This window comes from Glycine soja, chromosome 13 (assembly GCF_004193775.1).
Source record: "Glycine soja cultivar W05 chromosome 13, ASM419377v2, whole genome shotgun sequence".
In the NCBI taxonomy this organism is placed as follows: domain Eukaryota; kingdom Viridiplantae; phylum Streptophyta; class Magnoliopsida; order Fabales; family Fabaceae; genus Glycine; species Glycine soja.
Window position 1 is genome coordinate 22272229 of NC_041014.1, and position 26289 is coordinate 22298517.

Below are 26289 nucleotides of genomic sequence, written 5' to 3' on the forward strand. Positions count from 1 at the left end.
TTGCCATCTCTAATATGAAGTTTTTTGCCACAATGCGCAAACACGGACTATATGGAATGAACTCACAAAAACAAACAATTATCAAATCTTTTAAACAAACTAACAAGACCCGAATCCGGATCTTAGTCTTAGGAGCATAAAACATTGGTCGCAATAGATTTAAATTTAGCATAAGATTAATCATCTCTTAGTCTTGTTGCATGGGGGGAAAAATTACATAGAATGAAACCCTTGTAACCCTTTTAGGCTTGAATACAACATTCAAATATATATTTACAGGTACCCCAGACACACAAAGCCTAAGAAAAAAGGGCCCGGGGACCGTTTTGGGGGCAGGGACTGCATGAAGGGGGGAAATTTTAACTCAATTTAGGAAAATTATAAACACTGAACTTGCGTTCAAGCTTGAAACTAAATATAATATTACCATAACGTTTTGCATGGCAGCCCTATTCCTTTTGTAAGAAAGAGAGAACAAGGTCTGTATACACAGAAAAAAGCTGTGTATCCACGAAAAGCTGTTTAGCACAAGGCAACAAAGGGGGGAAATAATACAAAAAACTGAATTAGTAGTCTGAATACAAATACCAAAACAGAAAGATCTCAGTTAATATAGAAAACGCTTTATCATCTAAATAACGCAAATTAGACAAAACCAGCTTAAATTGATTTGAGAATGCAACCATACGATGCATATGTTCAATTGACTTTGAAAATTTTGCTTCTCATTAAACACACTCACATGTGTTCTCACACATACTTATGGGTCAATGCATCTAATAATAATAAAATCAGGTTTGTCATTGCTGGAGACTAGCACAAACCAACTCCCTAAGTGAGTGTGCACTTGAGATGCTAGCCAAATGGTCCAACCATCCAAGTGCACAAAACACTCTTTAGATTTGTACTCAAGGTTTTGAAGAAACCTTATAGTGTCCAACTAGACTTGATGCGGTACATGAAGCTTGCCAGTGCACAATGATTTTGAAGCACCGAAAAAACAAATGATTGAACCAACTTACAGGGTCAACAGTTGAATATAAAGTCAAACCCTCTGCAATACTGCAGCTGATTAGGGAGACCTAGCTAGTCCCTACAATGTGATTATTCCAGTTAAACTCACTTAACAAATTCCACATGTTCTCAGCCTGAAAGGTAGTGTCTGCTTATTTTTTAAAAGACAAGGTTTAGCAAAATACAGCTTAGTGCAATACTTGTGATCCAAGAAATTAATAATCTGGAAGTTTCAATAACATTTACATACTAAGTGCAGATTTTGGAGTAGCACTCAACTACGGGAAATTAGAGATAATTTGCAAGTCTTCTGATCATTTTGAATTTTTACAAGAAAATTTGACTAAATTTTGCATATATAGTTTAGCACAAGGTATGGTGTAAGCTCAAGAAGAAACAAACCTTCATAAAAGGCCAATCACGATATGGGAATGAGTCAATGAAACTCTCCTTCAGAAGCAATGATACCTGAAGGTACAAACCACCATCTCAGATCTTCCTCATATTTACTAAAATATGTTATATTCAATGCATGCCAATGTTTATAAATGATGGGAAACTTTAATGCATGCCTTTCAGTTACAAATTTTTAAATTATACATAATCTTGTTTCAATTAACTTGAGCAGAAGGCAAAGCCCTGCATCATTATTCTGATAGAAGAGGTTAGGTGACAGATAAAGGTTGAGCATTAGATGCATTATCTATGGAGCACACCTAAGCTTATCTACCTGTCTCTAGATATTCTAGGACTTGGGTCACTCGTATCACTGAACTTGAAATTATCACCAACAAAGTATCATCAGCAAATCAAGGTGGTTATTGGAAACAATTTCACTCTGCTTTATTTGATCAAAGGAAAAATTATAAGTATGAACTGACTTGAATATGACACGTACAAATTTACCATCCATAACAGGGATTAATCACATAATATATAGTTGATCCTTTTTTAGGGGTAAACATAAGACCAAGTCCAAGTTGGTTCTAAATCACAATTCTCAGTCAAATCCTTATTTTCAGAGAGGTTAAAACAATTGAGATAAATATCAAAATGTCTAACTTGATTTGTTGGTGAGACTAAAATACAGACCTTATCGTCATTGGATTGTACATTGGTGATTGTGTGAGAACGGATGTTACAGCAAAGAGAATCCAAGTAAGATCTTAACACTGAAAGGAACCCCTTCGCAGCTTCAATCTGTAGGGAAACTAACACACATGAGAACACACTTAAATGTTGAGACAGTTTGACATTGCCAAGTGTGACAGAAACAACTGAAAAGTAAGAAATATCTGAGGATGCACAACATAATGAACTACTAAGAAACTGGATAAATGTTTATTGCAAAATAAATATTAAATCACTTTGACAAAATACATGTAAGCATGACTAATGTCTGTAATAATCATTAATCAAGATACCAAAGGAGGCCAAAAAGTAAGGAATGAGAGACACAGAGAGCAATAAAGAGGAAATCAGGAACAGTAAAATGGATAATGATGATTTCATTAAAATGAGCTCACCTGCACTTCTGTGCATTCATATACTGGTCTTTTCCTACCCAAGTAACTTTCTCCTACAAGAGTTTCATGATAAGGACGTAAAGAAGAGACTAGCTCTTTCTGTCTTGGCAGTTGGGGAACTGTTGGTGACTTCACCTATTGCAACATAATAGCAATGTGATAAGAAATTAAGAAACCATGTGAGTCTACATTGATGTTAGCAGATAAGCACATGAAAAGCAATTAATTGTGCTGTATGTGAAAATAAATGGCTAGCAGTCTAGAAATCGTAGAAACACAAAACAGCAATTCGAAGGCAGCTCTTTCTGTGATCTTCAAACCTGCAACAAATCATTAGGAACTTCAGATATAAAATATTCAACCCATCTAACCACTTTACCAAATCAATCCTAAGCTTTAACTCTAGCCTCCAAATTCTTAATTCTCTTCCTCTCATGGGTTACACGGTCAGCATATGAAGTATCATTTGACGAATTAATCAAACTTGCAAATTAAATTATCAAATTACAGAAATTGAATGGCCACACTACACAGGCTAAGCAAACACAAACTTAACTCCAAAGCTATAAACCCAAAACTTGAATAATGAGTCTTTTTTTACCAACAGCAGCAATCAAGCCTTCTTCCACTAAGTGGGGTTGCTTAATGGATCAAACGACATAATGGTCTACCATAAATCAAGTCTATAGACAAATTATTGACCTCTAAATCCTTCTCAATGGTTTCACCTATAGTTTTTCTCAATCTCCAACCTTTCCATCTAGCAATTCAGCTACCTCCATTTCTGATTTACTCTCCTTACTAGAGCTTCTACAAATCTTCTCTGCACATGCCCAAACCACCTAAGGTGAATTCTTACCATCTTTTCTACTGTAAGTCCTACCCTGTCTATTTCTCTAATCAACCTGTAAATAGAGAGAGAAAACAACAGACATTTGATGAATTCCATGTATTTGAATTACATGGAAGAGCATATATTCATATTAGGTGTCATAAATACAAGGATAAGTACACATAATTACAAGAATATACTGTTCTCTAATTAACATATTCTTTCCTATTTACGTTATTACCCAAAATGTTAATTTTCCAACAGATTTATAAAACTTGAATGTAAAAAAAAGGAACCAAAAACATAAAAGTTGAATGTATTTCACATGCAAACAGAACAAAACATTACAATACAGTAGAACAAAAATTAACAATAGGCAGAGTAATGCTTTCCTTCATTTGAAGCAATGGCTTTATAATTGTTGAGATAAAAAGGATTTGATTTTTACCAGGTTTCTATCGGCATCAACCAGAATAACATTGGTAAACTTTGACTGAACTTCACTGGTCTTGTTCTTAATACCGACCTATAAATTAATTTTGTAAGCAGTCAGAGACATCACAAATGGTATTATCAATTGAAAGATTAAGTTAAAAAACAGTTGAACTTGAAACCAAATTTAAAACTGCACTCTTGTAGCAAATCTAATGTTTTTTTTCCAATGTATGAAAGATAATACTAAAAGTTAGACCAGCTTCAATGTAATATATCCAATGAGAAATGCTAAGAATACACTCTCTCTTATTGGTTGAAATTTATTGAAAATTAACAAAAATTATGGGTTGCACATTCTATTTAATGATTCTCTCTCCTGATTTTGTAATTTTCAATAAATTTTAACCAATATAAGAGTGTTAGTAAGAGTGTGTTCCTAGAACTCCTCTATATCCAATACCCAAGTAATAAATTGACAAATGCAAGGGCAAGCTCTGAGAATGTATTTAGAACAAAATATTTTAAAATGCAAAAGCAACCTCATAGCCCTGCTTCAAGCAGATAATATTCCTATAAGTTAAAGCAAAGAACTGAATACTCACTACATAAGGGACAGGTGCATCTAAAAACTCAAGCATGTCATTTGGTAAAACCTGGAAAAACATGTTCTCATCAAATACCATAAGGTACATATACAAATTAATAACATATTAACATGTAAAATTCACATTCACTTTAATAGAGAAAAGAGAAAGAAATCAAACTGGCATTAACAGGCTTTGCCACCGGTAAGGCTGGATTAGCGGAATAACTGATAAAACTGAAGCAGATAGGATTCCCTGATTATGAAAGAAAATTTTAAAAATTATAAATCAAGCCAGAAAAATTATTTCTAATATGTACCAAGGAAAAATATAAATGATTTTTGCACTTAAATTTACCAAATTATTTCCCTAAAGATTGACTGTGAAGCAAAATTGTCCATATTAATCCAGATAATTATAGATATGCATATTTCATTGAGAGTGACTGATTTGTAAAACTAGAGAATAAGAATTCTGTTGCAAGATAATCAAATCATGAACATGACTTTAACATTAAAAATAAGCTGCAAAATGAGTAACATATGCACAAGAACTTGTACCAGGCAAAGAAAACAATGAGAAGAAATAAAAATAAAAATATAACTACTAATGTTCCTAATAGAGCAGGGACCTAACAACAAGGGAACATATATAACCAATGACCATATAACTTTACAGAAGACCATGATGATGATTATAAACAGGATACATTAATCCGTAATCGCTGTCACAAGATCATTGTAAACTTAATTTTAGGTACAAGACATACCAAATTAGAACAGACAACAACTATCTGCTTCTCTAGTAGAACTCCTGCAAAGAATGTTAACACCTGCAGTGTGCAGAAGAACCACACAATCAATCAAACCAACTCATATACAAGCATTATGAAACTATTACACTTCAATCACTGCATTTCAACTTCAGGAAATGCATTATTGTGTCTCTAATTTAGCTTACAGTAGAGGTGATCAAGTAAACAATTTATACAAGATCTTCATCCTGAATATAGAAGCCATGGCGATTAATAAAGAAATAACTCCACAGATAACAGATTTTACATGTAAAAGATGTATCCACAAATTCCTTAAATGCTGAAATCATGATAAACTTAGCACTCATGTTACAGCTTGAGCAGAAGTCCTCCTCCTCCTCCCCCCCACCCCCTCTACCAACTAAAAACCCTCTACCTGCATATAAGCTCAACCTTGAAATGATGCTGCCAAATCTATTGCAGAAAAAATTAATAACACATATACTTGCAAGATCAGGCATGATGATATCAACAATATATGGAAACAAAACAGATTTCATAAAGTCTTAGACATAAGCATAAAACTTACATTTTCAAGTCTCAATGTACCGCACAAGCAAGCTACAGCCCATAAAGATAATGCATTTGCCTCTTCCACCAGAAGAGCAATGTGTGCCTGAGATTAACAAACAACAATGAAGTACTGTATTTACCATAAACATGTGACTATCAAACAAAATGCTCCTAGAATACTGAAATTTCAAATCTAAAGTTCAATGAAAGCAAACTTATCCACTAAAGATTCATTATGACAACATACATCAGCTAATCCCAGACCAGTACTGGACGTTTTCAAATCAACTGTTGAATCAGCAAGACGTAGAACTGTCTCAGCTGATCTGTGATATTCCAAGGGATGCAAGTGCTCCAAAGGATGAAATGTAAGTGATGAGCCCCTGGCAGGGCAACTTAAACGGTAAAACTCGCTTACAATTTGTAGTGGTCCATGGTTATTTTCCTGGGAATTGATAAATTACCGTCAGCTACAAAATATCATCATGAATGACAACTGACAAGTCAAAAAAAGCTATACATGCTTTGTCAAACTACAAACCTTGGCCCACTCAAGAATATCATTTAAGTCATTTAAATCCTCTTGGCCAGAGAAAGATGCTTCCTCTGTCTCATTATCATCAACATCACTCCTAAAATTTCTGTCTTCACAAGGCGAGCCTTGAAAACTGCATAATAAGGCAGAACATACCTTTAAGATGAATCACCTAGTAGAAAGGGACAATTATTTTATTCAGGACAATTGTCCTATATAAGATAACTGCAAAATCACCATAATTTTTTTTAATAAATTTAGAAAATTATTGGAAGGAAATAAATAAGAAATATAATGAAAAAGGAGAAAAAGTTATTCTCTGAAGAAAAAGCAATCAAATGATAAAGGAAAAAAAAGAATCACAAGAACAACACATACAAAGCAAGGACATTAATAAAAAAGAGCACTCCAATCCCTGTGCATGTCTGTCAAGGAGTTCCTACTAAGAAACGTATAAACAAAAATGAAGGGGGCTATGAAAGCAAGCTTTGGATTCAAATGTTTCCTTAAAAGAGAGAGAGATAGACCATTTCACTTCAATGAAAGATCAAACACACTATATATACTAGGGAAAGAGAGTAAACACACCAGAAGTAAAACAAAACTTATTTCTTAACAAAACAACTAAGCTCCAGAGACATGAACCTGCAGGAAGATTCAGAACTTTCATACTGGCAATAGCGCAGAAGGGGCAAAATAGCATTAGGTAAATGTTTGTCATCTGATTGTTTGTTGGTTGCAAAAGCATCTCCATAGTGATCACTATTTTCGGAATTTGCAGGCCCAGAATCTTCTTTGGCTGTTGTCCTATCATTTACAGGATCAGTAAGCAAAGCATCGTCATAATTGATTCTCTCCTTATATGTCTGCAGCTCCCCATCAACCATTAGATGCTCTGATTGACCATCATCCACAATATTTTCAGGTGTAGACTTTCTCACTCTTGATTGAGAAATTACTGTATTTCCACCAAGTCTGTCTTCTATTGGTCCATCACTCACCAAAACACTCTCCAAGTAGCCCTGTAGGTTTTCTTCCTTATGGTTACCTTCATCAAATTCTAAATTTAAATCTCCAACACCTTTTGTCAACCGCTCTAGCCTTTCTTGTGTGAAGATGCTACAGAGATATTAGCACAATGAAATAAGCAAAAATCATGAAACCACAACTTCCCATCATGCTAGAAAGTAAACAATTTTAAGTCTCATGCATAAGTAAACATCGTGTGAGCATATACTGTCCATAATCTGATGCTAAAGGGCAGACGAAAGAAAAACAACAAATAAAGCTCCTCTTTTTATAAGTTGAGTACTCATTACACAAGACCAGAAATTTGACACAACAAACTACATCGTGGCTCTTGGGGAAGCTTGTACTTTTTTAATTATGATCAACCAATTTAAACACAGTTAGTATTTCTTATTTCCTGCAGAAAACTGTGTTAAGATGCGTATGTGAGTGTGTGTGCACATGGGTGTGCATATTCTGCCCAAGTAGGCAAGTACATAAGTTGACCGTCTTTTAAATATCTTATTATGAGTGCATTAAACACTCACCTAGTTTTTAATGGATTAATTTGATGAAATGCAAATATTCCTTCTATTATGAGTTTATCTTCACATCAATATGCTTAGTTGAACAGGCTGACAATTCAATTTTGCAAAATACTATCATACATATAATGTTTCAAAGGTACTACGGATTAATACTTAACACTTTTTTACTGTTTTGATGCATACAGGGAGTTCAAAACAGATCTACTGTTTACTGACCATCCCTTAAAAATTTACTACATTAAGTGCACAAAGAAATTGCAAATATCTTCTGCATCTATTTCCATCTGATGACTCTTGATTACAGATACCTACCTATTCAATACACCAAAGTGCAATTCAAAAGCTGGGATCCTTGAAAGAATGCAGTAACATCTCTGAGTGATTAATATATGTCGTCTCAAAGACGAGTAAGAAGGCTGCTTATCAGAAATCAGAGATAGCAATCCAGAGGGCTTTTGCACTAGTTCTTCAACTAAGACACAACACCCATAAAGTGTTGAGTTTTCAGCACCCTTCAAAGGTAAAATAAACAAAAAGAAAAAAGAAAGTAACATTGTGAGGTAACCAATACAATTTCAACATAAAAAATGAACAAGGCATTACTTGGTAGGGTAGATTTGGAAAGAAAACAAAGGAAATGGTTTATGCATATATATATAAAGGCATTATTTGATCCGAGCCTCCTAGGAATTATCCTGGGTTACTTTTTCGTCTGCACTGTAGCATACATACCCCTCCCCACACTAGGTCTTAGACCCCCAATGCACATCAAGAAAAAGACTATACTCCAAACACATCAACCAATATCCTTTCCTTTCTTTCCAAATTCACTCCACCAAATAGTGCATGCATTATGGTAAGAGAAATGTTAGCAAGACTCTCTCTAACACAGTCTCCATGATTGGCTGAAATTTATTGGAAATCACAATTTTCTGTGGGGACCACTTGTTATTTAATGAATCTCTCTCTTGATTTTGTAGTTTTCAATTAATTCTAACCAACAATTGAGTGTGATAGAAAAAATGTGTTGCTAGCACTCATCTTAAAACCAACAAATAAGTTACACTAGTAGCAAGAAAATTGTATTCTTGCATAAGAGAAATTGAGGGTTTATATCTTGGATGATGTAATGAAAACAGAATTAGCACTAGCCACTAGCAAATGCGAGGTTGATTTTTGCATCATATAAGGAGGTAGACATTATAACCATCATTAATACATAGATCAAGGGGATTAGGTCCAAAACTACTATGAAAGAATCCCTAAAACTGCTCCCGCAAAAAATCTCTTCAGATGGCTTGCTATCAACTAGTGCTCAAACTACTCTTAAGGGTATAATATTGTAACAAGGATAGATCCATCCAGAAGAAAGAGAAATGGAAATATATGTGAAGAGTACATTCCCACATGTAGTTTTAGAATACAATTTGAAAAGTTGCATGTATTCCAAATAACATCCCTAGAATATTTTGATATTACGAAAAACAGCGAAAGCTCACATAATGACCAAAAGAGGAAAATGTAACTGGCAACAAAGTAACAATAAGATTATACCTGTAACCTGAATACAAATGACAGATCCCTTTGTTTAAGGTGTTCCTGCAATTCACAAACAGACCTTTAGTTACCAATATTTAACAACTTAGATATTGATGGGCACCCCATAGTTGGTCCTGATAAACCCCCAGTTCAGGCACCAAAGAGGGACATAAATGACAAGGGTAGGATGGAAATTGAGGTGGAGGAGCCTGTTGGAGAGGGACCCTAATAGAATGAGCAGGTGGCAGCAGATTAGTGGCGAAGGGAGTGAGGGGAGCATGCGGAGTGGAAGGAATATGAGGGATGGAATGGGGGACCAGAGGAGGCATTGAAGCTGTAGGGAATTTCTTGTAGGCTTTTGCCTACGGGTAGAGTAGCATTCTTGCTTCTGAGTTATCTCTAATTTTTTATTTTCTATTCTATCGGTTATTCATATTGTTTCTGTTATGGTAAATAGAAAACTGCTCTACACAAGTATACATTTCCCTTTAATCCCAGTGTAAAAACCAGGATCTATCTGATTCTATCAGATATCCTCCAACTGTGTCAAATACAAAGTTTGATAACACTTCAGAGTAAACAAAATCTGATTATAAAGAATTTGGATGCTCCTAGAGTTTTAGAGGCCTGAGTCTATTTTCATTTTTTCTCTTTTTTAAGGGGGGTCATTCTTTTGGTCCGACCTCCTTTTTTTATTTTGGGCTTTTTAATTTTTCTGGGCCAGTCTCTTTTTTTAGTCTTCAAATTTTCTGTTGGATACAGGCTTCAATACCATATTAGAATTTGCGAGCAGACCCTTGTCCAAGAGTGAAGGAGAGTGTGTATTAGTTGGTTTAACTTGAATGGCCTGTTTGTCTAAAAATGCTTTGATATTGGACTCAGTTAATAATTAGTCAATCATTCAAGAACAGAAGGAAGAATATAATCATGCATTAATCAAATATTAAATTAAGAAAATAATTTGCATAAATTAATATTAATCAAAGCTTAACATTGCAAGGAAAAAAATACCTGCCCAAAAAGAATTTCATTCAACTCACTCATGGAAGGGGTTCTCTCAACAGCACAAACCTAAAATAACATCAAACAAAACTAAAACCTCATTAGAAACACCACATAACTTATTCACATATGAAAATAAATAAATGTAAGACAAGACAGACAAATAGATGCCTGACTCCATAGATTATTTACTGTATAAATACATAAACTACTATTAATGCAAATAATTTAAATACAGGCAATATTGTCACTATTGATCACTCCGATTTGTCAGTTACTATGCTTTAATAACACTGCATACCCACTCTAGGTGAATGGACATAATTTAATATATTACACAAACACAAATGATGTTCTCTTACTCACCCTACCCTGACCCTACCCATTGCCACTTATGTCTTATGCTACACCCCAAGTGAGTAGAAGATGGAACCTCCAACATTGTCAGCAAATGCCCCAGTCTTACAGATGGGGCCAGTGCCAATGAAGCTACAAGCTCATTGACATCTATTTTTATTCTCAATTTCAGGGGAAAAAGAACTCAATGCTTGAAGTCATTTCTGTTTTCATCTACATATAGCTTTTATAATATTAATAATAATGATAATATTTTGACATAGAAAATGAAGGAAAAAAAGATTGAAGTTCATTAAGCATACATCTAACCTCTAAGCCTCCAGGGAAGCAGAAAGAAATAAGATCCTTGCATTTAAGAGGCAGCTGTTTTTCTGGAGGGTAAACAAATAAGACCTGAAAAATTGAATACTGTTCTTGGTCCATATATATATTTCAAGACAACTAATATTAAAGACAGTAGTCAATGAAGTTCTAGTAGTCATTGTAGTAAAACTTGAATGGTAACACAGTTAACATTAGTACTAGTACCATTTGGCAATGAGAATAATAATTATGAAAGTTCAGTATCTGCTACCAAAGATCACAACCTGAGGTTCAATATTGGGTTCTACACGAGATTGATTCTGATAACCGAGTGCACTTCTCAATTTACCAGAGCCTTCAAACTTTCTATCAACATATTGCCTTTGCAGTGCCTGAACATCACAATTAGGAGGAAGTCCAACAACCACCATGCTCTCAAACAGTTGTGAGGGCTCCTTCCAAGACCTATGGTCCTGTGAACTCAGATAAGATGGAGTGTATGAGAACAATCAAGGGACAGTATAGTTCGTGAGATGAGATGTGCCCTAAGGCAAGAAGAAAATATATAGATCCTAAAAGCTTATAATGGCATTGAGAGTGGAGAGCTGAAAGTTCAAATATGTAACAGATGCAAGGGCTGAACTTCCAAGGAAGAGGAGCATTCAAAACCAAGTGTTTCAAGATACTACAATAACAATCAACTTAAGCTTTCTTTATAGTTCATACACAAAGGACTAGACATAAATCTGGTACATTGAAGCTGAACATTGTACCATACCATGTACTGCAACTGAAAGTTTGCAGCCCATTGACGCTTCAGACTAGTCAGGATTTCAGGATTATAATTTGTGTTTTCAACATTAGGAGGGTGTGAAAAACCTTTTAACATTTTTGCAACATGATACTGCAGCCTTTGAAGTTGGCTACCAGTGTTATCATCTTTTGATGACAGTGGAGAGTTAACAGCAGCTGCAACAGCTCTAACCACATCCTCTCTTGTCTGCATAAAAAATGAAGCACCCCAACTAGGACCAGCTGACCCTTCTTCCTTTGACATTCCAGTCATCTGTGCCTTCAATAACATGGCATTCAATGACGCAAATTATCAAGAATTTCATGTAAGCAACATAAACTCTAATAAAGTATCTCTCAAAACTAGAGCTACATTAAGTCTAAAATCCATTCTGAAAGATGAAAATGGAGGAGAATAATTACAGCCAGGAACAATTATACTGATAAGCCACCAAAAGTTGAAGCTCTTGAGCACCGATTGTAGTATGCTAGCTCACAAAGCATTGTGTGGAAAAAGTAAAACTTTAAATTTATTTGCTATTTGTATCATTTACTACTCTTGTAGAACCGATCAAGTGATTACCACTAGGTCAGAAGCTATAGCAAATGGCAAGAGTGCAACTTTATTTCCTTAAGAATTCTCAGAGCTGCATCCAGTTTAAAGTGCTGCCCCCATTATTGGTGTCATAGGTTGGGATGTTAAGTCCAACAAATATAGTAAGGGGGTGACACTCACCAAATAAAGCCAACAACTCTTAAAAGACTTACTTAACTGATTAAAATTTATGTTAGCAACCTATTTATTGCTAGTAACTGCACCAACTGAACATACGAGACCAAATAAACAGTGAAAGTAGTCTATAATGGGTCCACAACTAATCATGGCATACCCCATTTTTCCCATGTCTCCATACAAGCAAAAGCTGCCACATAACTAAACATAATTTGGATTACTTATAAAATTAACTAAAAAAGATAAATTAAAAAAAAAACTAAAAAAGAAAAAGCCCAAAGAGGAAGTGACTATCTTATACATCAATTTTCATGATCTTCTGCTCAGTCTGTTACACTAACTGAGAAACATAGAGGAAGAAAACGCGCGAATTGAACGAAACAAAACAAATAAAAAAAATATAATTGAATAGAAGCATAACATACAACTTGGTAACACAATGCCCCAGCATGAAAATAAAAACAAACAAAATGATATGAATTGAAGCGGTAAAAAAAGTTGACATAGAGAAATGGAAGATTGACCTCGAAATAGCAAAAGAAAAGAAGAAGCTGGAAAGCAGAGAGTTGGGGCGGCCGTTAGCGAAGCTTTAGGGTGATGAAGTAGTTCATTCAGGTAGTGTTGGGTTGCGGAGTGAATAATATATTATATTGGATTTGGAACAGAAAGAAGAAAAGGGAAATAAAATAATAAAAGGAAGATTGAAAAGTGGTACAAGGGTGGAACGAAAGGACAGACAAGTTGAGAAAGCAACGAAAAGAGGAAGAGAAAGAGAAGAGAAGAAGGTCAGTTTCTTATTTTGCACGCCTTTCTTTGTTTGCTACCCTCCTCCTTCTCTCTTTGGTTGGTAACAACCAATGCATCCTCTCTTTCCTTTTCTAAAGATATACTATCATAACTCTTCTCTTTGCCTCTCTTTTTTAATAAGTATCTCTCTACCAATATTAACAAATTTCAACCCAAATGACTGAGAGATTATTGCTAACACTCCTCCATTGATTTAGAAATAAGTTATTGGAAGGGAATTTTGAATGTTTTTTTTATTTGAAATAAGTATGGGTAATTTTAAATATATTAATCAACCAATCACAAATATTTGAAAAAAACTCTAACAAGTATTTCGTATGATGTTTTTCAACTTAAGCAATATTTCCATATAAAAAGTACCACCAGGAGTTGTGGGACCTAGTAAAGAAATTAAACAATTGCATTTTGACTGGTGTTTCTTGTGAGAAAAAGTGAACCCAATAATGTGAGGTAATTTATGGGACACATTCAATAAATGTTTTAGAAATAGATTATTAAAAACCTTTTTGTTCCATTCTTTTTTATATATAAAACCCCTTTTATTTTTTTAAAAAAATGAAATTTTGTGATGTGTTTGTTTGAGATTTAAAAAAATATAATCATTATCAAATAAAAGATCGTTTCTAATTTTTATAAAATCTGAAATTAAATATATATTTTTAGAAAACTTGATCAAATATGCCCTTATAGTCATAGAAAAGGGCTTTTTTTTTAAAGAAAAAAAACCTGAACCAATATGCTTCTAAATCTCAGGAAAGTTCACCATAATTTACTCATTATCAACTTATGGTTTCGATGAGAGCAACCACAGCACAAGCAAAAGGGACGAGGCCGTTTCTCAGGTGGCAAAGAGGTTGGTCGTTTCCGTGAAAAACTGAGAATGCACTCACAGCATGGAAGGTTGGTGGGGATGATAATAATTCTATTTTCATCTAATTGAAAAACCTTACTCCCTCTTGTCTCAAAAACAATTGATTCATGGTAACCAATAAAATTAATTAATCATATTTAATTGTATCAATTTTAATTAAAAATATTTTTTTAACTTATTTTTTGTTGGAATATATAAAAAATAAAAATAAAATTTATTTAAACTAAAACCTTAATTAAATGAATGATAATTTAAAAATAATAACATTAAAGATAAAATTAATTGAAATTTTCTTATATTTAAAATCAAGTATATTTTTCTTATATTTGAGATGAAAAAAACAACCGGAAAATTAGAGGTAGTTGTAATTGAATGGGTAATGTTAAATGCGAAGACTTTGTTCTCCCCAACCATACCAGATTATCTTTGGTCAAACGTGGAGGATTCAGCAAATAAAAGTTTCATTTTTTTTCTTTCTCTTTATTCAATTTTGGTAAAAGAAGTTTTTGAATTTCATTATTAATAAAAAAAACCATAATACGTGACTATTAATTACTAACAAGGGCAATTATTTTCTTATAGCGTTATTATAATCGTAATTGCCGAAAAGCAAAGTCCAAATTAGTTAGGATTAGTGAATAAAAAGATGGAATGGCTTGAATATGATGAAAGTGACCAAACTATGGGGACTTTTCTTTGCAGTGGTTATGTTGGTAGGGACCCATGGGGATTATCTTTCTTCCATGGCTGATGGCAAACATAATTGCATAATCTGACTAACAAATGTTGGGAAAACCCTGCTTTCATTTGTACTTGTACTGTGCATCTTCAGCTTGCCAGTGTTTTTAATTTTTTACACCACTTCGCTTCAGTGATTTGTTGAATAAAGGAAAAAACTATTCACAAATTTGGTCGGAGGAAAATATTATATGATTTCCAAATTTAAAGGAAGCCAAATTTTTTTTGTCATCCTTCAAATATTTAAAAAATGTTTTCTTTTTAATCTTTTAAAGAGAGGACAGAAATCATTATATTAAAATCCTTCAAAATTATTTTTTTCATTCTTATATCGACTTCTAATTCTAAAAGGCATTTTAAGATTAGACCCCTTATTAAATCATTTAAAAAAACATTTTTTTCTCTTTTGTATTTTTTCTATGATATAATTTCCTAATTATTCCAAGTATCCTGCGTTTACCGAACTAATTGTTATCAAAAGGATCTTTCAATTGTATCAAACCAATAATCTTTCAATTTAATTTAAAGTTTAATAAGCTCGTATTATCAATGTAAATTACAGGATCAACTAACAAAAAAATATTTTTTTTATAACTTTTAAAATAATTATTATAAAAATTAATAAATCAATCATAAATAAAATTTACCGTTAGATAACAATGTATCTTTTGTATACTATTATTATTTTTTTATTTATAGAGCGTTTCACTTTGATATCCTCGTCAAAATTTAGTCGAGAAATTCTACATTTGCAAGGATAGTTCTAAAAAAGTATTTTATCATGGGTCATTATTATTGTACATTAACTTTGGTTTCACAAATATATATATATATATATATATATATATATATATATATATTTTTTTTTTTTTGTTAGCAACCTTGTACAACATATGATTAAACATTAAATACGACATATCTTTTATAGCAAAGACTAAAGCCTTAATTCACCGCATACATTATGAAAGACTAATCATTTCTACTCGATCAACTCAATTCCCCTTAGTATCAAACATTTAATTTTACTTCCATTCCACTCTCACCCATTTTTTTTTTCATTTTTTGTTACATCATTTGTCATATTTACTAGTTTTTCTTCCTTCTTTTATTTTTTCTATTTATCTCTCTTTTCCTTTCCATTTTACACCCCATTTTTAAAGTGTACATGTAGCATTCTCTTTTTAGAAACTACATATATCGTACAAATTGTTAGATCTACTAGTTACATTCAATTCTAGCTTAATTCCCCCAGTCTATAATGGTTCCAACTTACTACGCTAGAACGAGAAAGAACTTCTGTAAACCTAGTTAGTTACACTAAAGTTGGATTTTGACTAGTATTCTAGCTTCGGAATATGCTAACTACACATGTTGATGGGAGCGTTAGTGATATGTATGATCATAAAAACTTCAGAGAAAAGCATGTTTTGATATTGATTATTATCATCAACGGGCGGGAAGATGATATTTAATTAAAGCATTAGTCGAGGCATGCAGCAAAGATTTACGACAAAGTTATCAAATTTGGTCTAGTCATTGACTTGAACGAGGTTTAGTCATTGACTTTGATAAGATAATAAGTCAAGTGATCCAATCAGTAAATCAATAATTATTCATTTTGAATCAATATATATATATTTAAAATTTTAAAATTATACATATATCTATTATATATAAGTATATAACTAACATTATTTGATTAAGAAAAAAATTTATCCATACTCTAAAATCTAAAATATCAATTAAAGTATTAAAGTTGATAACACAAGTTCATAAATAATAATTCAATAACACAATTATATAAGTCTTAAATTTTTTTGGAGTGTTTTTTTTTTGTTTACACAAAATGGATTTTAAAAACCGACATGAGTCATTGAGTTTATCCCATACCGGGGGTCTGGTTAGATTATCCCGGATTAGATATATGACCAATCCAATAATCAAACCGACCAAATTATACCACTAGACCTGGGTTAGACTAGTCTAATGAATCAATCGAGTTTTTAAACTATGGTAGAGAACCTTCATATTTTAGCCAAATGAAAAGTGAAAACCAATTAACAATGCTCTTTCGTTCCATTTTATCAATAAAATGTTTGAAAATATCATTTTAGTTTAGCCTCGTCGTCATCGTAAAAAGCGGCAAGCAACCCCCATACAAATATTGCAAAGATCAATTAAAACTTAACAATTCCACCAATATATATGGTTTTCTAAAATTGTATTTTTTTTTTTTGAGAGAGAGAGACAATTCACCTAAATGTAAACAACATGGTTTTCACATTTTGTTCTCATATATAACTTTTAATATATATATATATATATATATATATATATATATATATATATATATATATATATATATATATATATAAGGTGTTATACCTAATAGGTTAATAGTTTAAAGAACTGATAGTATTGTTAGTTTTAACAACCAATATTTTAAAACAGAGTAATCAAAGGCATACACAGATATGAGATTTAACAAGATTTGATAAATGTATTTATATTTTTTTTTGGCGCAGAACGATTATTTCTATTATTGACAAGCAAATAGGATTACATCAGCCACGCTTTGATTTTAATTAGTGTAACACTATTAAGGAGCATTAATGCCGTGTATACAGATGCTATGATGAAACACAATATCTATAGCACTTGAACCAGTTAAGTTTTTTGTTTTAAAAGTGGGTTGTGAATACTTATGATTAGAACTGTCAAAAACAAGAACAAGTTATTTATGACTTTTTCCTTTCTGTTAAAAAAACTATCAAAATGATTAGAAGAAAGCGTTATTTTAGTGAAAATTGTGGGCGTAAGAGGTAAAGAAATTTTGTATGTGGTTGTAAAAAAAAAGAGGAAATTTTGTATCAATAGTCAAAGATTTTGAGAATATTATTTTAACTATTATGTCTGGCAGAAAAATTATACACACTAAAATGATTTTTAGAATTAAATAAACAATGACCATTGACCCGCCCCCCAAAATAAACTGAGTTGGTCTCATATTATTTGGGTTCACATATGGATGGCTGGAGTCCGAAGTCCAAACCAGTAACTCAAGCCCAATTCTGTATACTTATTTTCAATATTAATTCGCCTATTCCAATATATTTAAAGAACCAAAATGAAGTCTTACCTAGATTTAACTCGCATTATTACATCTGATGTCAACGTATCCGAAGGGGCACAATGCTCTGGTGTATCAAAATATAGAAAGTATTTTATTAAAATGGTTGTATTGAAAATTATGAGAGGGTATTATCACACTTTTCAATAAAAAAAAAGTACTTTTAACTATTTAACAACTATCTTTAAGTACTTATTAGTATTTTTCCAAAAAAAAAAATAAAATAGAAGCGACTATATTTTATCATATATAATTAATATTATATTAAATAAATGATAATTATCTTATGATAAAGTTTTTTTACACACAATAATTAATTATTATGAGAGGAATGAATGGTGATTAAGTTTAGCTTTACCCCGAAACTTAGGAAAGGCAAAAGCCTATATTAGAGCAACAAGTAGAGACTGTTGGTATTGGTCGTATTGGATATTGGAAGAGGAAAGTGACAGGGGAAAGAAAAACAGCATCCATCATAGAATTGACCAGGTGGAAACATGCACGCCAACATCATGCTCATCCTCATCCTCTCTCTCCACTACCAGTAGTATGTGATTCTGAACCCATTACCCGTTCCATTTCTTTTTACTTTTAAGCTATCACCGTCCACTCACCAGTCCAATTTATTTTTATTTTTTATTTTTTAAAATTAATTTGATTTAATTATTTATTTTTTTAATTTAATTATCTAATTTTTAAAATTAATTTAATTTGATCTTATCATCTAAATTAATTTAAATGATTTTACTTGTCTAAAAAATAAATTAGTAGAGATAAAGTAATTTAATATAAAATTAATTAAATAAGAGATTGAAGCACGTGTAGAGATAATATTAATCACGTGGAAGGAACAGTCAAAGCAGCAGCATATAAGAATCCTTCAATAATTGAACATCAGGGACTCCCTCTTCTTAAGTTGTTCCTTCACCTTTCTTATATTCAGGAAAGTAAGATCATCTGCATCGCCGACGCTTCTAACAATAACAATGGCCGATAATGCAACAACGCAAGGAAGCAACACCCTATTTTCTCCTTACAAGATGGCCAAATTCAACCTCTCTCATAGGTCGTCACAGTCACACGCACTTTTCATTTAATTCTCTTGATCTTTACAATTTTCTTAAATCTATTCATTTTTACCCACAAACACATGAGCGATCTGACTTGGATTTTGTGCAGGGTGGTGTTGGCTCCTATGACAAGATGCAGAGCGTTGAACTGGATTCCACAGGCAGCGCTTGCTGAATACTACGCTCAAAGATCAACACCAGGTGGATTTCTCATCAGCGAAGGCACCTTGATCTCCCCCACTGCTCCTGGGTACTTTACCAATCTCTTTCCATTATTATTCTTTTCAACAATATCATAATAATATATTATTCATAATTTCATGTGTCTATATGTTTTTTTTTCGGAACTACGATCCATCTCATTTACTTTAACTGTTGGTGGGAATATTATTTGTTTTATGATTTTTAATTATTAAATAAAAAAAATCACTTCATGATTTATAATGTTAAATATGTAATTCACTTTTATTTAAATATTAAAATATTATTGATTGCAAGACTGTGTAAACATTAGTCAATTGATAAAACATTTATTCCTTGTGCTTCAACGCAAAACTGTTTGTTTTTGTACTAAGTCTAAAATGCTCCTCTTTTTTTTTTGCCTTAATGAGATTGAACGGTCAAACAACGCGTCCTACGGTGGAACGAGTTCTACGTGGGTGCTGCTCGTGTTTAGTATCTAATATCGATAAGTATTAATTATTAATTTTTATTTTTTTAATAAAATGGATTGAGCCCACAACATTTTTCTTATATTTTTTAATCACCCAAAAAAACCTTATATCTCCTGTGTACCATTGACTGCTGCAATTAACAGACTTTTATTTTTGTGTAATTGTTAACGGGCTAAGAAAAAAAAAGTTAAAGATGTATCAAGTAAAAGAAAAAAAAAAGTAGAAGTAAAATTAAATGTATACAAATTGTTTCATGTTGTATGAAAACCGATTTCGTAAGCCATTATTTTTAGGTAATAATTAAAAATAAACAATTTTTTTCATTATTTAAAATTCTTGTAAATTTAATCAAAAAGTATTTTCAATTTTCTAATCATTATTAAAAAATAATGATAAATAAAACCGTTAAAGAAGGAATACATTTTGTATATGGAATACTAATTTCTTTGTAATTATTCATCTTCATTTAGTATTTTCTTTAAGGTGTGATTAGTTTGGTCATGGTGGGACTGTTTAGTGGAGTGGTGGTTTGATATACAGGTTTCCCCATGTTCCCGGGATATATTCAGATGAACAAGTGGAGGCGTGGCGAAACATAGTGGATGCCGTGCATGCCAAAGGCAGCATTATCTTCTGTCAACTTTGGCATGTTGGCCGTGCCTCTCATCCAGGTAACTTGCCCCTAGTTCTCATGCACCCAATTTTGTGTTATTCTGGTCCTACTCCTCTAGGCTCTAGACCTAACCATTCCCTTTAAAGAGTAAACTAAGTAACTTTGATAATTGATAAAAAAAATAATCAATCACTAATATCTTGTAGAAAAGCGTCAGTGACACATTCTCAACATTTTTTTTAACATACATTTCGTCAAAAAGTTCATTCAATGAAAAATGAATTGAAACCCATCAAAATTTATAATTTTTAATATATTTTAACCAATAATAAAAAATATGTTAGGAGTGTTAGAGATAGGGGAACAACATAAAGAAGGAAGTTTTGTCTTTTTACATGTTCAACTCTTTGAGTGACATTTGTATTTATTGTTGTATTTTAATCTTTATATTTTTACATGTACATTATGCATAATCATGTAGAGGTAAGAAAATTGTTTTAAAGGTAAAAACTTCTTCAATGCATAAAACTTCTTGTTTTAATCGATTACACAAGTGTTTGTAGCTTGCAATGAGATTCTCATTCCAAATACGGGAACCCTTTAATCAATTAAAATGATAATATAATTGATTACTTCTTTGAAACAATCTATTAAATTGACTATTTAATCGGTAGTTATAACTGTTTTCTCTATAAATAACCACATTATGAGCTAACGTTTTTGAAAAAGAAAAAGAAAAAGAGAAAAAATTGAATATTGTGTGCGACTCTTTGTTTTTTTTTTTAAGCTCTCATGGTGTTTTTTGTGTGAAAATCTAATTCAGTTTGGATTAGATAACCCAATCATCTTCTCTAGATAGAGAGTAAATCGATGCAAAAATTGGTGTATATCTTTTTGAGAAAGAATTTTAACAATGGATTTTGTGTGAAGGGTGATTGATTAAACATTGGTTTTAACAAAGAATTTTAACAATGGATTTTGTGTGAAGGGTGATACAAAGAATTTTAACAATGGATTTTGTGTGAAGGGCGATACTATCTTTGGAACAAAAATTAACTCTGATTTTTTTTTAGTTTGATTTGATTTAGAAATCAATTCACTCTTGTGAGTTCATCATCTTTTTTCAAGGACAATGTCTTATAAAATACTTTTCTAAAGAAAAAATTTAGGTGCAGTTTTTTTTAATCAGCATAGTTTGTTAGTATTGTTAGAAATGTCGGGAGGATTTGACCCACCACCTTTTCCCCTTTCCTTCTCCCTTTAGGTGCAGTTAGAAATGTCACCATTGAACCAATCTTATATCTCCATATAGGTGCAGTTCTTTAAGTATTTTTAATGTCAATCAACAGTTTGTTTTAATGCAAATATACATTACATCATTAGTCATTACTGAGATGAAATTCTAATTTTTATTAAAAAAAGCTCTAAATTTTTTTGAGAAACTGCACTTAAATTGTGTTCCTTACTTAACTCACTCTGCTTAACTTTTAGATTTTGGCATAGCTGATTTTAATGAATTGCACCGAAAATTATGATTTGTTATTTTCTTGATGTTACATTTCCTTTTCAGTTATCTGTTTGTTCAGTGATTCACTCATTTTGCACTTTCATTGATTGCTTTACTTGTGAAACAGTGTATCAACCTGGTGGAGCTCCACCAATTTCGTCCACCAGCAAGCCCATATCGGCGAGGTGGAGGATTCTGCTTCCCGATGGGTCCTATGGTGTGTACCCAGAGCCTCGTGCACTTAGCACTTCTGAGATACCTGAAATAGTGCAGCATTATCGCCAAGCAGCAATTAATGCAATTCGAGCAGGTTAGTTTCTTGAATTCTTACTAAATATTCTGAATTAAGATTATGTTAATGTATGTGTTGAAATGCAAGTGTCTTTAGATTGTCATTATGATATTATGTAAAATGTGTTAGAAAATAAAACAAAAATGAAGGAAAATAAATACGAAGAAGATGCACAGTGTTGAATTAAATAAAAACGCCCCCTGCACAAATTCTGATTGCGCTGCGAAAGGATCCCCGAACCTTATGAATACCAATGCTTTTGCTCTCACAAAAATAAGGTTTTTATAGGAAAAGAAAGAGACAATCTTTGTTGGGAGTATATTCTTTTTAGAAAAGAGGAAAGAGATATATATATATATATATAGACATTTTACATTAACAAAATATGACCGTTGGAAGTATGACTGTTGAAAAATCAACCTACAGTTATCACAACAAACATAACAAACTAATTGACTCGTTAAAACAAAATCTTAAAAAAATCTAAAATAAATATTTTATTTTATAAAATAGAATTAATATATATTTATAAATTTTAAATTAAAACACAAATATTTATCAACAAAATGTGTACATGATCTGCTTCCATTGCCTGATGTATTTTCCTTGTAACTTCTAAGAAAATTAAAGGAAGAGACATGATGGTGATTATATGCTGCGTTTTTAATTCTCCTTTCGTCTCATTTTTAAGGACTTTATAGTAGATTCCAATTCCAAATGTAAAGAAAAGTAAAGTTGGCCTATCCACTTTTCTTTTTGTACAATGGTGGCAATACATTATTCAAAATTTCCACCACTAGCTGACTCTACTGGGTTAAGGTTGGCCTGGCAATGCATCTTAGTGTTATGTTCTTGGCACATATAATGTTGCATAACACCAGTTTCAATGCAGCTGGATGGAGATTAACTAGTCTACAGATCTATTGCTGTGGAGTTCTTTAGATTACTAGCTTGTGTTTGTGGGTTTGTTAAATGGAACACAATTCAAACCAGTTTTTAACATTTAGTTTTCAGAAGCTGAAGACAAAAAAAACTTTACCATCATTAGTTGTTGTTTGGCCATTATTAATTACGCATATATGATCGAATGTGACATATATACAGGTTTTGATGGAATCGAGATTCATGGGGCACATGGGTATCTCATTGATCAATTCTTAAAGGATGGAATCAATGATCGAACAGATGAATATGGTGGATCACTAGCAAACCGGTGCAGGTTCCTAATGCAGGTGGTTCAAGCAGTTGTTTCTGCTATTGGTGCGGAAAGAGTTGCTGTCAGAATTTCACCAGCAATTGATCACCTTGATGCCATTGATTCTGACCCACTTAAGCTAGGCTTGGCAGTGGTTGAGAGACTCAACAATTTCCAGAAAGAACTGGGCAGAAAACTCACTTATCTTCATGTTACTCAGCCTCGATACACAGCTTATGGCCAAACCGAGTCAGGTAGACCTGGGAGTGAAGAGGAGGAGGCTCATTTGATGCAGAACTTGAGAAAGGCTTATGAGGGAACATTCATGTGTAGTGGTGGCTTTACTAGGAAGTTGGGAATGGAAGCTGTAGCTGAAGGCCATGCTGACTTGGTATCCTATGGTCGACTTTTCATCTCCAATCCAGACTTGGTTTTAAGGCTTAAGCTTAATGCACCTCTTACCAAGTATAACAGGAAGACATTTTACACCCAGGATCCTGTTATAGGATACACAGATTATCCTTTCCTAAGCAAAGAAAGTGAGACAAAGGAGCCAAGGGCACGCCTTTAACTGTAATGTTCTTTGACTTTTTGAATAGTCATATTGTCGTCATATGTATAATTAATTGGAGTATCCCAATCTCAAGTGAATGTCTTCATTATGAAAATCTTATTGCCTGTATAGTCATCTATATTGCCTGCAAGCTGCATCTCTGTATTTATTGTTGAATTACGTTGTATAATAATTTTAATCCAATATCTGTCTGTCCCTTCTTAATATAGGGGACTATGTTTCTTTTTTTCTTTTTCAGCAAGAGATTAATGATGTAACCAATGAAACCTGGGAAAATTATAATGCTATATAGCTTCTGTCTCAGTAAAAGCTCGATGCGGTCATGTAATTTTTTTTTGTAGATTCAGGTTATCTATATTTAATATACTTTATTGGTAAAGTAAGTATGTAATAACGTTAAGATCTGAAGTATGGGTGTAAGGAGATTGCACTCAACCCTTGAATTCTCTAACTCAATCGGACCCAATTATATTTTTAGAGAGAGTTAAGTCATTAGGATGAACTGGATTGAATTTTTTTTAATGCACTCAATTAGATTTCTTTTTTCTTTTAAGCAAAGGTAAATTTTATTAATACCACTTAGTTTAGCACAAGAAGTGCCTAACAAAGCCAAAAGCACCTTACATCGGATTGATCAAAATGACAAAAAAATAAAAAAAAAATAAAAAAGAGTGCACTTAGTTGGAATTGGGTTGAGTAACATGTCCTTGAGTTTCAAACCGGTTCTAACCCAATCCCAATCCAACCCGATTACATATATACTAAAAAATAATATTTGTCTAATTTTTTCTAGACAAATGTTAATTACTACCTTTTGGATATTGTTTAAATAAATAAAAGGAATTTTTTTTATTGAGATACATAAAAATACGTTATTCATAACTTTTTTTACACTTCCTTATGATCTTTATGATAAATATTTTCTCCTTTTAATTTCTTAACTAATATCTTAAGGCACTGGTTAACAGAATCCTTCTTCTTTTAATTTCTCCTATTATTATTTTCCATTCTATGTGTACAATTGAAATAGGATTTCACTATACACTTGTATACCAACAAATTTTCGTTGTTGGCCCAAGATCCCCGACCACCTCAATCACCATCCAAACTCATTGACAACAACATAGATTCAACAAGAACAACATATTCAATCACAAAACTTGCAACAAAAAATGGGGGCAAGGGGTGTGCGAATCTCAATATGAGCATTGACATTGGTGGATCGTGCACAATGGACGAGAATGGGTCATGCTGCAATGTTTGAGGATGAGGGTGGGGTCACACACAATGGTGGCGGATGAGGGTGGGGGCAAGTAAGGTGGTGTGAGTGTTTTGCATTTGGATTGGGGTGGGGGAGACATTCAAACTGAACCAAACTATTCGTAAACTCAGACTTGATCAAAAAAATCAAAAACCGCTTAAACTGCAAAACAAAAAAAAAAAACACATTTTTTGTGGTTTGATTTGGTTTGTTATAAAAAACTGAAACAAACCAAATAAATTGCATATTATAACTATATTATTTTTTATTGTGATAATTGATGATAAGTATTAAATAATTTATTACTTTTTTTTTGCTTTATAACCAAGATGTATATTTTACTTTCATATGTTAAAAAAGAATGTATTTATATTGTTAAAAAAAATAGTATTAAATATCAAGTGAAACACAAATATGTTACAAAAAAGAGTTAGTGATATTATTTTATATTAATGCTAAATAAAAGTGAAAATAATATTTTTTAACTAAAATATTTTTTAAAAAAATTAATAAAAAATAAGATTCTTTTTTTAAAATAATATAGCATAATAATTATGTAAGTTTAGTTGATAAATTTTAAATTGTGATAATAGAATAAAAAATAAAAAATGGTCAAAATCCCAACCACAAAAGTTTGATTTAGATGTTATATTTAAACCGAACTAAATCCAACTGTAAATTATATTTGAGATTTCAAACGCAACATCTAAATTTGTTTTGTTTTAGATTTGTTTATAATTTAAGTATAATATACTTACTAAAATCTGTACATTTTTGTTTATAACTCTTCGTGGTGCAATTTGTGGGAAATGATGGTTGGAATCTTCCTTTAAACAAGAGTTATTATATAAAATATGTTATGTTTTGCTTGGTTTTGAAATCAGTTTTAACATCTTAATGTGAAATGTTGTATCTTATATTAATTTTAGTTCTCCTCAACTAAGTCCTATAATGTTATAACTAATTATAGTATACATTTAATTTTACAGTTTACTCGTGTGTTCACACGGTTACTGATCTAG

General features: G+C 32.2%; 2 protein-coding genes across 8 annotated transcripts; one reads left to right on the forward strand and one right to left on the reverse strand.

Annotated features, from left to right (window-relative positions):
* Nucleotides 1-144: 144 nt before the first annotated feature.
* On the reverse strand, nt 145-13478 carry LOC114382274. Of its 7 annotated transcripts, XM_028341576.1 has the most exons (20): nt 13060-13467; nt 11789-12082; nt 11295-11483; nt 11017-11100; nt 10360-10419; nt 9364-9408; nt 8122-8321; nt 6899-7372; nt 6260-6386; nt 5966-6163; nt 5735-5821; nt 5161-5223; nt 4572-4646; nt 4410-4460; nt 3821-3898; nt 2541-2675; nt 2107-2214; nt 1417-1482; nt 428-518; nt 145-339 (listed from the first exon to the last, which is right to left on the reverse strand). In XM_028341576.1, the coding sequence occupies exons 2-19, from the start codon at nt 12074-12076 to the stop codon at nt 450-452; spliced, it is 2397 nt and encodes a 798-aa protein (XP_028197377.1). In that variant the 5' UTR covers nt 12077-12082; nt 13060-13467; the 3' UTR covers nt 145-339; nt 428-449. The 7 variants fall into 7 exon arrangements, with proteins under 7 accessions (XP_028197377.1, XP_028197374.1, XP_028197376.1 ...); XM_028341573.1 differs by having other exon boundaries at nt 145-518; nt 11789-12076; nt 13060-13466; XM_028341575.1 differs by lacking the exon at nt 13060-13467 and adding an exon at nt 12386-13029 and having other exon boundaries at nt 145-518.
* A 5489-nt stretch (nt 13479-18967) lies between these two features.
* On the forward strand, nt 18968-24309 carry LOC114382377 (12-oxophytodienoate reductase 3-like). The gene is made up of 5 exons (XM_028341752.1): nt 18968-19147; nt 19261-19401; nt 20366-20496; nt 22073-22255; nt 23342-24309. Exons 1-5 carry the CDS (start codon nt 19068-19070, stop codon nt 24001-24003), a joined length of 1197 nt encoding a protein of 398 aa, XP_028197553.1. The 5' UTR covers nt 18968-19067; the 3' UTR covers nt 24004-24309.
* The last annotated feature ends 1980 nt before the right edge of the window (nt 24310-26289 follow it).

Coding starts and splice junctions, on each gene's coding strand:
- LOC114382377 (XM_028341752.1), top strand. CDS start 19,068: ATGGCCGATAATGCAACAACGCAAGGAAGCAACACCCTATTTTCTCCT. Junction 19,148..19,260: donor AAATTCAACCTCTCTCATAG/GTCGTCACAGTC, acceptor GATTTTGTGCAG/GGTGGTGTTGGCTCCTATGA. Junction 19,402..20,365: donor ATCTCCCCCACTGCTCCTGG/GTACTTTACCAA, acceptor TTTGATATACAG/GTTTCCCCATGTTCCCGGGA.
- LOC114382274 (XM_028341576.1), bottom strand. CDS start 12,076: ATGACTGGAATGTCAAAGGAAGAAGGGTCAGCTGGTCCTAGTTGGGGT. Junction 5,822..5,965: donor CTGGTCTGGGATTAGCTGAT/GTATGTTGTCAT, acceptor TGTTAATCTCAG/GCACACATTGCTCTTCTGGT. Junction 4,461..4,571: donor GGCAAAGCCTGTTAATGCCA/GTTTGATTTCTT, acceptor ATGTTTTTCCAG/GTTTTACCAAATGACATGCT.